Consider the following 15910-nt stretch of genomic DNA (forward strand, 5'->3'; position numbering starts at 1 on the left):
CTAGAAGTCTTGAACTGTTATTTCTTTGTATAATTTAATATAATCCTTTAATCTCAGGCGAAATCGTGCTCACTGTATTACAGTTTTATTCACGTTTCGCTTAGCTAAGCATCTAATTCATGTTATGTCTTTTCATTCTAATGAAGCAGATAACGTTAGCTAATGCAATCTTAATTACTAATGTACCATTAAATGACTTGACTACACAATATGGAAACAAACTTGGCAGCCTTGTACATCAGTAACAGATTAATCAATAACAAAAAAATGAGCCTAGTAGATGCCATTATATGTTCTACACCGCTTCAACAGCGTATGGCGTGATATGAGCCACTCGTCTGACTTTATGTTCCCACTTTGCCAAAATCATGTTGATGTAACGTACTTCTACCTGCTTAAAACATGAAAGCTCTGGCCAGTGGTCATTTAGCGTCACTGAAGACTTTCTTATAGTTGTACTTTATTTGCTAAACTGTTTGCCAACACCAAACTGCTCGTAGTTTACCGTCTCTACAGCATTAAACACTTAGCAGCTCTACCTGGTGGTACAACCAGGTACTGCAGCTAATCTACAACACATTTTTGGACATGTACGACTTATCATTTAATATAATTTTAATCAGTAAAAGCTGATCACATACAGCCACTGCAGCTAACGTTATTGGGTGAACTCTGTCATGTGGTACCCCAGTGCTGGTATCCATCCATTAGCCATATCAGTTTCATCCTGTCGAGGGTTGCAGGAGGGCTGGAGCCTATCACAGCTGACACTCTGGACAGGACACCAGTTCATTGCAGAGCAACAACAAAGACACAACCGTGCATTCGTAGGCTCACACTCACATCTACAGCCAATTTTGAATCACCAATTAACCTCCCATGCAAGTCTTTGGACTGTGGGAGGAGAAAACCCACACAGGCAAAAGGAAAACATGCAAACTAAACACAGTAAGGCCCCAGTAAGGCAGCATATTCAAACCAAAAACATAAGTACTAATTTTTAGATGTTTCAATGCAGAAATATTAGATATCATACCTTGAAATCTAAACTAATAAAAATATCCAGCATATACATCAGGGACCACTGAAAAAAAACCCCAGGTATTTCTGAACGCCCACACACACAAACATCACGTAATTTATACCTGCGGATATTCAGGCAAGGTGTTATTGTTTTTAAATGCGATGCAACCCACACCGCTCCACAGAGACTGAAGTCGGCTGTGATAATGAAGGAGCAATCTGTCTGACAAGTAGGTCCTCCATCAGTTCAGACTTCAGAAAAAAAGAACAGACAGGTGAGATGAGAACGGCTGGTCTATATCTCTCAAAGAACATCGAGTTAATCTGGATCAGACGAGGAGCTTTCCAAGGGACTGAAAGCACAAGACAGAGACGCCCAGAGTGTGCTGAGTGACTGCAGATTAACTTACACAGAGAGAAACAACAGTGATTTCATCTATACCTTACCAGCCTCCTCCCTAATATATTCAGCCAAGGAACAAGTCCAGCACATCACCGCCCAGAACGCCGTAACTCACTGACACTTTGTTTCTGTGCAAATTAAACAAAAGAAATGTAGTTGCTTTTGCACACAGCCAAACTGAGCTGGCCGACGTGTACCGCAGGGACGCGGGAGTCAAACTGATCCTCTCATCTACTGTAACTCTCTGCAGGAACGCGAGTAAGTTTATTTTCCAAAATGTCAAACAAATCCTTGAAATGTGCACTCCCCGACTCTGATACGCCACAAAATAGAAGCCCCCGGCCCCAGAATGTTCTCTCAGTTCATACTTGACATTTTGGAATTCAGCTGTCAGCTAAGTTCACTTTCAAAACATCAGTGACTTGGCAGGAAATTCTGGGTTTTGGAGATACTGCTGGGAGTGAATGTTTAAAGATATAATTTAAAACTGAAATGTAAACTAACTAGAGCACAACCACCAACTCTTTAAACAGTTTCAGATTTACTGACGGACATTTAATAAGGGGTCTTACAGTTGACCACAATTAAACTAGAGCTCTGACTGACATATATATATTACATATGGGAACTTCAATTTCCATAGACTATAAGCCATGATCATCAAAAACAAAACATGCAGTCTTGAAATATTTCCCTTTTATGTGTGTAAAAAGAAGAACTTTTTCTCGATGCTCACACTTGTTGAGATGCACAACACCAGAGCCCAGTAAGCCTCTAAGCTAAATATTATAAAAACATTAGATTTACATGAATAACTTAAATTTATTGAGCTCTGACTCCTCAGATATAAATCACAGTCCCCCGCTGTAAACAGAGACAGCACAATGAATACATATCCGTGCACACACACACAACTACAACACAGCATACACTACACTTTACCATCTATTCCCCCCTCATTATTCTTCACTATTTTTTCTTCTATAATAACCTTATATATAGTTTACAATAATTTCAGTATGACTTGTTATTGCGCAGCTCTGCAGCACCATCCTATTACCTTTTTCCGCCCATACTGTGTGAGCATGTGACAAATAAAGATCTTAAAGTAGGGTTTTGATTCATTTATATAGAATCCTGCAATTGTTTGAGTTTTTACAGCTTTTAATTAACTGAATTATATCTAATTTGCATGATTACTTAGTTTTCATCTCGTGTCCCTGCAGGATTTAATTAGTTTTGTTGCGACAACGAACTTGTTTTCCCTCGGGGATCAATACATTCAGCCTTATCTTTGTGTATGGGACTGCTGCTGTGTGTATGTGTGGGCTGAGCTGTGTGCTCCCTCTGAGAGAACCGATAATGTAATCCAGCCACAGAGCACAAAGACAGTCGGAGGATTTAATCGCACGTAGAAGTGACGCACAGCGAGCGTTGGGAGACCAGAGACCCACTGCAGGTCTGGGAAGTCAGACAAGGGAGGATGTGGATGGTGGCCTCTGGATTCACATCCACTATGTCTCAATTACAGCCAGAACACACACACACACACACACACACACACACACATATAATCCAAGGACGGCCAAGTCTATTTCAGAGTCGGTTATAAATGTCACCTGCGAAAACCAGTGACCCACAGACGTGACTTGGGAAACGAGTGGCTGCGTGGACTTTAAGACTGCAAACACACTGAATTTTACTTTGGCCTCACAGGCTGATAGACGAACACGACGCTGTGCGAGCATGAGGTCAAACTCCTCAAATGCTCCCAGTGGAGCAAAGAAGACACACCGGCTTCCTCTCCAAGGCCTCATATTGTCTCACTAGACGACATGAGCCCAGGGGATGTATAAAAAAAACTAACTTCAGGCTCTGTTAGTGCTCCAGAAATCACTGAAGCGCTAAAAAACCCTCACTCACTTGGCTCATGAAAAATTAAGGACAGAAATCTTTGCCGAAAAATGTGCACATGGATTTTCTATGAAGCAGCACCTTCACTATCTCAGGACAAATTGCTGTGGCAGCAAATTTGACGTGAATGGTGGATACTCCAATATTCATTAAAAATGGAGAAAGGCTGGGAACTGATACAACTGATGAAAAGGAATTCAAACTGCACAACAATGAGTGGGCTGTCTGAAGGAATGGTCCTCACTTCTGAACAGACAAATACTGTCTCCTCTACAACCTGTTTCCATTCAAGTCATTTTGTTGTTTGCATGCAACAAATCCCCTATCCAGAAACACAATCTAGCCAGAACAGGTGAGAATAATAACAGACTTACCTTGCCTCCCTTATCAGCGCTCCGTTCTGAATTGTAAAGCTGCTCGCAAGTGGAGGCAGAAAGGGAAAGAGAAAGAGACACTCAAGAAATTGGAAGCAGAAAGGAGAGATTTGGCTGAAGACAAGGTGAGGTTAAGGCAGCAGAGAGTGAAGACTACCAACACTACTAGAAATAGGACACAGAGGACGTGTGCTGAGCAAAACAAACAACCGCAAAACAAAGGAAAACTCACAGGAACACGAAATTAATAAATGGCCGAAGAGGGAAAAGGCTTTTGTTTCATTTTTTGTTAGCAGGTTACTTCCAATGCTTCAAACTGATCATGTACACTGTAATTAAAGAACGTTTTTAACTATGATTATCTAAGGATATCTAAAGAATTTATTGTAATTTTACAGATTTTCAGTTTTGTTAAATTACCGATAATAATAATCAGTGGAACTGTGGGAAAAGTATGACTTTATTTGCCAGGTCACGTTTGCAAATGGTTCTCAAACATTTCAAGCTGGTAAAATAAAGGTCAAATAAATAAAATAAATACATTTGTTCAGTCTAATAGACAGACCAAAATGTCCACATAAAAAACTGTGTTTCTACAAAGACGGTTAATAACCTCTTGCAATGTGTGACTGTAAAATGACACGATGTGACTTGCATTTAAACGGTCCAAATTACTATTAATACTACTATTGTTATTATGTGAAAATAGTATGGATAGTATTACCATGTTCTGCTAAAGTACAAATAGTACCTAGTAAAAAAAAATAAATAAATATAAAAATATAGTATTAATTTACATGGTGACTGTAAAAAAAATAAAATTACGCCAAACTTATACATAATCCAAAATCTGTGCAAATATTAACTTGTTCCTTTGTCACGTGGGAAAATTACAGTTATACTCTATTTAAATCTATTTTTCCATCATTTTCACATTTTTTTGCTGTTTTTTAGACATTTTTTAAAGTGTCTTCACTGAAATTTAGTGTAGAGGTTTCCTGTTTTGTTAAATTATAAATAATAACAGCTCACATCAAAACATTATATTTTACAGATAAATGCAAAACATAGTAACTGGTAAATACAACTTTAACTTTTTTGTTTGTTTGGGTTTTTGTTTTTATAGATTTTTTAATTATTTTAGTTTTAATATCTGGTAAAATCTCAGACATATAAGTATTTATTTACACGTTAGGTGTCACAGATCCACATCAAAAATCTGTATTCTAATTAGTTCTTTAACCACTTCTGACTGTAAAATTAAACTGTTTGTTTACTGATATTTGCTGTTATTTTCACAGTTTATTATAGTTTTTGAACATTACAGTATTCCAACATTTTTCTCACATAATTGTTGTTTGCCCTATTTTGTTAGTTTTTTTTAAACAGAGGAAGTGTACGTTACTGCATGTTATCGTATGTTAAGTAAAGGGCTTACTTTGTCCACACAGTCGTCAAAGAAGGCCAGACTGGCGTCTTTGTCACTGACGAAAGAGCACTCCTCGATGAAGCGGATGAACATCTGGGTCTTGGTCATTAGAGAGTAGAACTTCTGGTGTGAGCGATCGCGGCTCTTCAGGAACCCTGAGGACATGAACGCTTTACGTTAACCTTTAAAAATGAGAGTAACCTTACCCAGCAGAGAGGTTTCTCCTGGAATGATCCAAAGATGATTTAAGATACAGCAGCAGGTTTATTAACAAAGTCACTTCATCTCCTAAAAAGTAGTGAGCGTTTGCAAGGACAATTTATATACTGTTTCCAAAGGTGTGTGATTTTGTGGTTAAAGAATCCATCATTCCATAAAAGGCCCAGTACACACAGCCTCCATTTGTCTTGGTTTGGATAATGCATGCCACAGTGTTATTAGTATAATGGCCAATTTGGGATGTACAACAACGCAGTGAAGAGCTTCCTTAATAGATGCTGAAAGCAGCTTAACTGAGTAATAAGCCATGGCTGTGATGAGACTGAGAGCAGGATGGATGGCCGCTGGCTCGCAGGACGGAGGTGGAAGCCAAATACTTCCTGCAGCTGATAAATATTTTAATCCTGACACTGGCCACTTGTAACCCGGACCATCAGTTGATTCTGACCAAAAACTCCTCCCAGTAGCTGCACTTTATATGACTCCTTTTCTTTTTATATCAGTGTAAGTACTCCCTCAAACTACAATCTAAAACATTAGGAGTGTCCACAGGGACTAATTACGTTGCAATTTAATGATTGGACCTTTTATTAATTACTTATTTGCTAGTCTGACTCACCAGATGTGGACTGTAAGTACAAGCTGCCATTTCTGCCACTCATTTAACATGAATTTCTGCTTCCGTTCAGCTGTCTGTGTTACCATTTTCAAAACCTCCTTTGCTATGGGAACCAACAACAACCTCTGAGCAGCATACGAGCAAGTTTTAAATAATGTTTCATTCAGTAATGCAGGCCTGCTTGATTCTTATTAGAATTATTGTAATGATCACCTCCCTGCATGCAAATGTTGCACAAAAAAATCCAAACATCACTATTTTGCATGAACCATTGCTGCATCCTTTGCTTAACACCACCAAAAACTACTGTAATGTGATATGAAAATAACAATAATGAGCCAGAGAGCTTTTGTTTCCTACAGCAGAACGTTAACGAGGTGCAGTCAGACCGTTCTTCAGCCCTGACACAGTGCTGTGGATATAGATGGGACTATGCAAGACGGCATATTCGACAAAAAAACATAAAGCGTTAAAACATTTCAATTACAAAAATGCCGCCTGCTTTTCTTTGTGTTGTATTGTAACTGAAATACAATCATCCACTGACGATCTGAGGAGTGAATCATTACGTTGTTAACCCCCCTGCAGGTTTAAAAGGCAAGTTATCTTTAAACCTTGCCAATAAAACAAAAATGGTAAAAACAGAAAGAATCGTCTGATTTATTAATTTTTTGGCAGTTCTTGAACCCACGATGTGTGAAATGTGGGAAAATGAACCAAATCCAAGCATGAAATTGTGACATTTTATCACTTTATTCGACATGTCTTATTAAAAAACAACCCGTTTGTACGGGCAGCTGTGGCTCAGGTGGTAGGCCGAGTCAGCCAATGATCGTAAGGTCGGAAGTTTGGAAGTTCGATTCCGGCCTGTAACCTGTGTCATGGTCATTGTGTCCTTGGGCAAGACACTTCACCCACCTGGCCTGGTGTGAATGCGTATGAATGGACTGTGTGCGGTGGTGGTTGGAGGGGCAGAATGGCAGCCACGCCTCAGTCAGTCTGCCCCAGGGCAGCTGTGGCTACAATCGTAGCTACCACCACCGGAATGAATGTGTGTGAATAAATAATTGACAGTGTAAAGCGTCTTTGAGTGTCTAGAAAAGTGCTGTATAAATCTGATCGATCATTATTACTAAGTTCTCAAAAAAAAATTAAGACTTTGACTCATTGTCTCTTCATTTGGCTGAACTGCAGGGTGTGTTTAGAGAGAGCAGACAGAAGACAAATATGGAAACAGATTAGAGAGATTGAGAGCAAATAAAAGCATACTTGAGCAATAAAATAAATCCAGCACGGCTCACAAACAGTGTGCAAAGGACCAGGTTGTCAATAGGCTGTTGGAAGTCACATCTAGTATTCAGTAATATCTTTCTAGAGTTGATAAGCAGAGAAGAGTTTGTAGACAACCCCAGCATTACTAACACCCAAGGCAGATTGGAAATATTTGTATACGTTTATTCCATTTTTTTCAATTGCTGTAAAATAAATAATCAAACAAATTAATTGTTTTTTTTAATGATTTAAAGCTTGTCATGCTCCGTAAAACACATATTTGAGCTCTTTCTACTTCTAGTCACGGTTGTGCAGTTTCCATGAACGCAGAGCGAGTAAAACGTGACAGAAGCAAAGAAAAAAACACCCAGAAAGTGTTTTGGGTTCAGCAAGTTAAAGAAAAAGAAAGAAAAAATGTAGCATTTATCCAAACTTTGACTCAAAAAAATGCACATGTCGGCACACTGACGGTATCTGAGTCATAATTTAGAAGCAAAACATGCATAAAAACAGAGCGTGTTGTAAATTGCAATTAGTGTTAGATGAGTCTGATGAATTAGAATAAATTATCACCACTTGATAAAACTGTTCATCATATTTACAATCCCCTAACAATATTTACACCAGAGCCCAAGAACTACATCAACACATTTATAGCATCTGTCTGGCGTCCATTCTTTGTCTTCACCATCAGCTCAGACAACCACAGACGGAGATAACGGAAGAAAACAGGTCTGTCAAGTATTGGCTTTATCGTGACGGGAGACAGCTATAAATATATAATTCCACAATATCTAACTGTGCTTTCTCTGTAACAGTGTGTTTGTTTATCGTCTGCCGTGCGAGTTCGACTCTCCGAGGAGAAAAAGAAGCACAGACGCAGCCGGCACGTAAAGCTGTCAAAGTCGCAGATGTTGGGGTGAAAGCACTATAATTGTATCATGGAGAAAACTGCCATTTTCAGGAGGAAGGTGGGAAACAGAAATAATAGTCTACACGGACGCATTAGCACATGTTGTAATTTGTTGTTGTTACGGATATTAGGTCAGGAGTTCACGGATGATGCATGAGCTGTTACGTCTTTCCTCGGGTCATTATGTAACGCGCTGCAACAATTCCCGTTTGCTGTTTTCACATAACCCAGACTGGACACGACCTTGGCTCCAGCTATTCTCTAGTGGAGCAGCCATGATATCACCCCGACTCCCTTCAGCTGTGATGTCAACCAGCTTTCACAGGCTCCGGTCCAGAGTCCAGACTCAAACCTCTGGCGCATTTCAGCAGCTGTGAGGCAAACCGACTAACCTTCAGTTTTGCAAACATCCTTGAACCTCCAGCCCCGTCGTCTTCTACAGCTCCAACCTTCCTACCAAAAACACGCTCTTGTCTGTGTGTTTACTCACAGGTGGGGACGGACACTTATGAAAGCTCATGTATTAAACAACGCCATCTGTTTTTGAGGCCGGCCAGCTGCGGGAGAAGAAGGCGCGACAGATGACGTGGTGTTAGTTTATATATTCAGAGAGTCATTAGCACTAATCATTCACTGTAACTGTACGCCATGACTCGACTGACTTCACGGTCTGAGTAATGATGAGAAAGTGGAGCAAACTTTTCTGGACGACTGACAATCTGATCTAACTACGCTGGTCCATGAGCTCAAACATGCCCACAGGTTCTCAGTCACTGGCCTCGGCTCTGCTTCACTGTTGCACCTTTTAAATCAGTCACTTATATTTAAGTAAATATCAGCCTGGCTCTTGCTCCCAAGGACCTTCGCAGAGTCATGATGTAAAGAACTGGCTGCACATGAGATGTCAAGTGATTTCCAGATGCTTGCAGGAAAAAAAATGGAGGCAATAACGTTAGCGATGGGAACATTAATGTGTTGGGAACCCATGCTGTGGTGGGAATGTGGAGCTGTATGAGAAATCATACCGCCGTTCTTACTCAACTTTGTAGTGTTGCACGGTATAGCAATACAAGAAAGGCATCGTAATGCAACGTCTTTAAAAGGATACTACTCTCCATTTTACCATTTTAATAGTACCAACACTTTGAGAATGTCAGAGTTTTAATAAAAGCTGTATTTCTGATGGAGTGCTTCAGTGTCTGACAGCGGTGCAGTGTGTTTGAGCAGAACTCTGATTCCACTCCCTGCAGGCATAGCAGGCACGCAAAGCGCTGTTTTTCCTTTTCTCTTGCGCACAATATAGATTTCATGGTGATAAAATGAGAGGCATACTTGCTTTTGCCGACGGTGCATGGAAAAGAAGATGTACAAAGCCAAATGTGGCATTATTTTGCTCTCAGACAACAGTCAGGAAGAGCCCACAGACACCGCAAAACCTTCTGTAAAAGCCGTTGCAAACCTAAACTGAAGAACCGAATATGTCCAGCTTAACAGAACAGACATGCCAACGAGTTCAAAGGATTCAGACAGCGACACTTCAGCGAATGTGACAGACAACATAATTATATCATACCTTTTTTGGCCATTGGAGTTTGATGAAGCAATAACTTTTCAATTTGCCTTTATCTTCTCAGATAATTCGACAATGTGGCACAAATCTATACAAACACAGCTACCACACTACTAATGATAGCCAAGGTCAGGTAACTCGCAAGCTGCTAACAATCAAGAGTTCACAACTATGACACCAGTTATAAATGATCACCTGCAGAAAGAGTGAAGGTGGGAGATTAAAATGTGCACTAAACTACTGCTGCACTCATCTCATGCAAGGATTTTATCATTTATGAGCATCAGAAGGTAGAAATATGAGATTGTGTCCTATTCTTTAAAACAACAAACACACTGTAGAAAAGACTGCACTGCATTGACATTATCATTGTCAATATTTTCTTCTTCTTCTTTTTAAATAACTAATTAAATTACTAAGTTCCACGTTCTGCCATTTATTATCTCCTCACTTTTCTTGATGTTTTAGTTCTTGCCTTGTTATCATTCCAGTATTGGTGTCAGTATATTTAGGCAGGTATCCTATCGATGTCATAATGTTGAGCTTTTACTGAGGCCTTTATAGCTCTGTTACCAACCAGCCCACTAAAGGAAAGGAGAAGTTACAAGAAGCAGCCAGGTGGAAGCTGCTTAACTCAAATCTGATTCTTTGTTTTTTATATATATATATATATCAAAAGATAAGTAAACACAAATTTAACAGAACAGAATTTGCAGAAAAAGGGAGGAATTGAAATTGGGGGATGCTACTCAAAGAAAAGAAAATAATATACCAAAACAATGTTCTACCTGAGGTTATTAGCACTTATCTGTTCTGATTAAATGAATGAACCAATTAACCACCTTCATGCCTGAAAAAAAAAAATCCCAGACAAGCCCCTACTTTGTTCCAACCCAGCTCTCTAGAGCCACGACAAGCTCTGCATTGGTGTGAACGGGTTCTCTTCGAAAGAAATATAATTCAGTTTAAAGGCATTTGGCTTCATCGCTTAACATCGTTTGAAGTGTGAAAGTTCATTGTCAACCTAAAATTAGTGGATAAAAACAAGTAAATAGCACTTGGGACGTCCAACAAAAAAGGTTCAGGGTTCTTGCATTTATATTCTGATTGTGGACTAACCACAACAACTTCTTCGTGCTGCAAAAACTGAAGTAAATATGAGCTTTCTGGTGTTAATTCACTATAAAGCACAGCAAACCAATAATTCTATCAAACGCTCCATCTTTCCTACAAGCTGGAGGTGGACTATCTGGTCCTGGACATGACAAAACCCTTCTTTTGGCTCACTAGCATTAAGAGTTGCATAGTCATGTAAACACTTTTGTGGGAACCATTCAGATAAATTTCTGCCTGAGAGAAAAAATTGGCTCATTACACTGTAGTGGACTTGTTATGGTTCCTGAGTGAGGAGTTTGAAGAGGCCGCTGGGGAAAAGGACAGCTGGCTTCATTCATTCAGTCTGTTTCCTTCGTGACTCTCATTTGGCTCTCCGGCTTTAAAATCCTGCATATGGAGAACTTGTTTCTGGGGTTTTGGCAACAAGTGTTCAGAGTGACATTAGTTCAAATACCTTGCAGGTCAAAAAGCGAGCTGGCGTCGGTGGCTTTCTCCGACGGTGCCTGGGTGATGGGTCGCAAGAAGGAGCGGTAGCCTTTCAAAATGGCTGCCATGAAGCGCAGGAAGGCTTCCTGGATCTCCAGCTCTAGCGTATGGAGGCTCTTCCCACAGCTCAGCTCGGACGTGTCGCTCATGCTCAACTCCAGCAGCCCATCAGGCCGGTACTGACCTGCAGAGACAGAAAAATAGCAGCTGTCACTACATATTAGCATCTCAAGCTTCATGTCAACATCAAAGTTGAATCACGTCGTCCAACCGAGGCTGCTGCTGAAAGTGCTGCATCATTTGCATTTTGATGAAGTCACTGCGATCAAAGCACATGCACTGAAAGGCCTCATGCCTGTGCTGGTTATAGTGTTTAAAGAGAGACTGCAGACTTTAACATGCTTTTTGAGCTGTAAACCAAATGATATGACTCCACTGTGATGAAATTTTACAAACGTATTTTTATTTTTAAAACTGCATCTCATGAGTTGAATATGCATTTTGCAAGACTAATGCTGATGAAAAGTGTACTTGCAATGCAGGCGTGAGGTGACGAAAATATAACATGAACTACACCAAAGTCTGTGTTTTTAGACTTTTATTTTTGGTTGCTATGACGACTTCAACTGTGACGTCAACAAGCCAAAACAGCAACAAACCCAACAAATAGTAGTTATTGGATGTAACTCCAGTTCTATGAGCGCATAGGAAATAGAAGAAAGGTTTGTCGCATTAGACTACATGGTGAATTTTTACAGTGAAGAGGACAATGTTTGAGGTAAGAACCTACCCTGAAGTAAATACCGATTACTTCCCCAAAACAGTGTGAAAAGGGTTCTACAGAACACACCCAAAGGTTTGGGCTGTTCTTAAACATCCAACAAGTGGCTGCAGTGGAAAGACTAGGAAGCATTTTTCAACTGATCAGTGTTGGCATGAACCTAAACACGATCTCTCTTGTTTATGTCCTTGGTTACACGTGTTGTTGTGCTTAATAATTTACTTAACCCACTTTTTTCATCATGCACTCATAATGCTGTAAAAGCCACAGAAACATGACACAAAGGCCATCATTAGAAATGCCACTGGGATGGAGGAATGTTGTGTTGGATCCTGTCTTGGTTTAATATTTGAGTGCAGGCTGGAGGTCATAATGCGCCACAGAAGACTTGCCATAGTTCCTTTTTAACTACGGTACTTGAAGTATGCAATATGTAGGAAAATCTAATCTGGTGTCAGGAGATGCTAAATAATAAACGATTGGGATCAGATGTGGGGCAACAACAACAAAGAAAACTTGATTGGAACACCCCTAGTCATAAGATTTTAATGAAATAGATGATGATTATGCACTCAGAGATGGGCTGTCCAGCTCCTTCAACTAATACCCTTCAGTGGGAGTCGTTATTAACTTTCATTTTTTAATTTTGGTGCAATGGTTTGGACTTGTGCTCTGGGTTGCGTTCTTTCCCTTCAGAGCCTCAGTCTACAATCCTTCTAACTAAGGTTATCACTCAGGGGCTACCCTCTTGCACTTTCACCTTCCTGCCAAGAGCTCCAGCTTTGAACTGGAAGCAGCGGCTTGAACTGAAACTGCTCGGCACCACCCTGGTTCTTCACCACAGTAACGTCCACTTCAGGGGTTCTGGAGGGGTCAAGTCCTGCACATCAGAAGAACCCGTAGGGGTGGCAGGTTCTGTGCTGCTACAGCCTGGGATATTTTTGCATTTAATAACATGACTGTATAGGAAGTGCAGACACCTCTAATTCATACGTCTAGCAAGTTCATTTTGTCTACTCTGAATTAGTATCTAATTCAATTTGAATGAGTCAAAAAGAACCTTATAAAAATTCACACCATCATTCTTCTAATTATGTCACACAATACATATATCTGCATCTGAATTATTGTAGTTATACTTCCAGCTTTAGGTCCATACAGTTTAAACCTGACTAGCTGTAATGCTACTTCAAGATATCTTTAATTCCCTTCAATTAAAGATATCAACATTTTCCTTTTCACATATCTTCGATTAAATCTGAACTCATCGAAATGATATTACTGATTTCTTTGAACTAATCAAAATGACGTTGCAGACAACAAGTTGGGATTCTGCAAAATCAAAGAGTAAATATCTTCAACTAGAGTTTTGACCAGGCGAAATAATGTTGCAGACATCCGTAGTTATTAAGCCAAGTGGCTTGATTTTCGAATATATGAAGCCACTGCAACTGTAACCGCATGTGACGAGCTGTTTTATAGCCATGTCAGAGAAGCCTGAAGCCAAACTTCTAGTAAATGTAGACCACAAGTCTCCAATAAATACAATTCTTGTTCTCCATAAACGCCTTCCTGATAAGTTTGTCATATTTCACGGCATTTTCGAACCATTATCTACCACAGCAACCACCGTAACTTCTGTTAGTAACACTGTTTGCAAATCCTCTCCTAGATCCATATTTAATGTGGAAGCCTTGCATGAGCAACAACAATCTGACGTTTGAGATATCTGGTCAGAACTAAGCAATGTTCATCTAGAATGAAAAATACTGACTAGTCACAGTGTAATCATGACTACAATGACATTGCTGATGTCTGTAGCTTTACTTCATATAGTCAAATTTAGCAACTCCTGCCTCACACATTTAGTATTTTTCAAGTCATGCAGAAGGTGGACCGAGCCTCACAGCTAGCGGGGAAGTTAGACTTTCAGTAAGTAGTGGCAAATGAGGATTAGCATTATGTAATTTACAATGAATAACCTCCAGTTGATATCTGCTTTTCCAAAGGTCCAAGAGGCTTAACTGTCTCAACTAAAACCTCTGGCATGCATATCAATATTCAGCCATTCTGGCAGCGACTGGGTAGATTTTCAACTTCACTGAATCAGAAAATTCATTTATTCAATTTATACAGCTCAATAAGCAGCAGGTTTCATGGTCTCAGTGAGTGTGGCTCTCGAATCGCAGACAAAGTTGACAATAACACAGCGAGCGACACAGCAGGGCAGACGGCTAATTAGGATATTATGCTATGATGGGATTATGGCTGGCTTTCAGTTTGTTGAATGGATAGCATAACAATGCAGACTTAATGGAGAGAAAATGGTCAAGACAATAGAATCAAACACTAAAAATGATGAATGGAGCAAAGCATACCTTGTAAGAACCCTTAACAGCCATATGTAGATGTTTTATTTATTATATTTGATTACAGAGAAGGTCATCAGCAGAAGAAATGTGTTTTTCACCACAACATGATCTAAGAGGAGGTTAATTCTCAACCCTGACACCTTCTATTCAGCTCCAGTAAAAAAAGAGCACCTAATGAAGTGTGCTTTACCATACATGCATCAAGAAAGTCACTCAACAAAATCAAACAACTGGCATCACTTTTTTCCCACCAGCTTATACATCAGCTCAGTACTCACCGTCAACCAGCTGCTGGTGGAGATTGCTCAGCACATTCATTAGGTTTTTACAGGCTTTCTTTGGCAGGATCTTCCACGTGAGGGCTCGCTTATCTTCATTGCTGGAAAAGCAGAAGCACAAACTGAGCTCTAGAGAGGCTGAGTGGCCAAAAACAACACAGACAGCGGTCGGGCTGGGGGTTGCTCAGACCACCCCGGCGCTGTGTGGCCGGTAATGAGGCCAGAAATGATGTGAACCGTTACTGACCTTACCTGGAGCACCGGAAAATTGCATTCTCTTCATATTAAAATGAGTCTGACACTACAAAAACAACTATTTCCACCCAATCTATAAGAAAGTGGTCTGGTCGCTAAACTGAGAACTCCTGACCTGGCAGCTTTGTGGTCTAGAAAGAAATGTTGAGGAAGTGCTGCACAGCATATGTGTGGATTACTGCACTGCAGTTCAGTCTACACAAAATTACACAATACATCATTCATCGTGAGAAGGCAGAAGATGGTGAAGATTAACCCTCTGAACCCCAAGACTCGCCGGTGGGTTTGAAAAGCATGTTATCTTTTTAGAAGTAGCCATAATTATACTATTAATCATAACTGAAAACTGTAAAAACAGAAGGAATCTTTCAACTTCCCAAAGGTCCTTGAACTACTCGACGTCCCATTCTGACTCAAAACTTAACCAAATCCAAGCTTACAATTGTGGTATTTCTTCAAAATCCCTTTAGTCTTTGTCTTCTTTGAAAATGTTGCAAAAATGTACTGTTTTTACCAACCAGACTCTGCAAAAAACCAAAGAGTCTGAGTTCCTTGGTGCCTGCAAGAAGCCATTACTGATTCAGCTGAGACATCAGTCACTACTGGGCTGAACTGGAGGCTTAGACAGAGTAGACAGGAGACAAGTATGAAAACAAAATATAAGTAAGAAAATATCTATAGTATGTAGAGCCTGCACGTGGATACTTGGAGAAAATCTGTACATGCTGATTCCAGGTTGTTTTTACATTTGTTCATGATTTCTGCCATTGTAGCTCTGTCATGCTGCACAAAAGACATGTTGAGTTCTCTGTCTGCTGCTCTGCTGTTTCCATAGAGGTGCAGGACTTCATGTTGCTGTGAAAAACAAGCCCAGATTGAGTAAAAC

At 40.0% G+C, this 15910-nt stretch overlaps 1 protein-coding gene across 1 annotated transcript in view; it reads right to left on the bottom strand.

Annotated features, from left to right (window-relative positions):
• LOC103370711 (C-myc promoter-binding protein-like) overlaps positions 1 to 15910 on the bottom strand; it is a gene marked incomplete at its 3' end in the record, with an annotated part of 93641 nt that overhangs the window by 23641 nt on the left and 54090 nt on the right. The window contains exons 11-13 of the mRNA XM_008299842.1: positions 14770 to 14870; positions 11307 to 11522; positions 5153 to 5298 (exon numbers count right to left, since the gene is read on the bottom strand). Coding sequence (XP_008298064.1) covers positions 5153 to 5298; positions 11307 to 11522; positions 14770 to 14870 — 463 coding nt within the window. The remainder of the gene's footprint in view (positions 1 to 5152; positions 5299 to 11306; positions 11523 to 14769; positions 14871 to 15910) is intronic.

This window comes from Stegastes partitus, unplaced genomic scaffold (genome assembly GCF_000690725.1).
Source record: "Stegastes partitus isolate 25-593 unplaced genomic scaffold, Stegastes_partitus-1.0.2 Scaffold1472, whole genome shotgun sequence".
In the NCBI taxonomy this organism is placed as follows: domain Eukaryota; kingdom Metazoa; phylum Chordata; class Actinopteri; family Pomacentridae; genus Stegastes; species Stegastes partitus.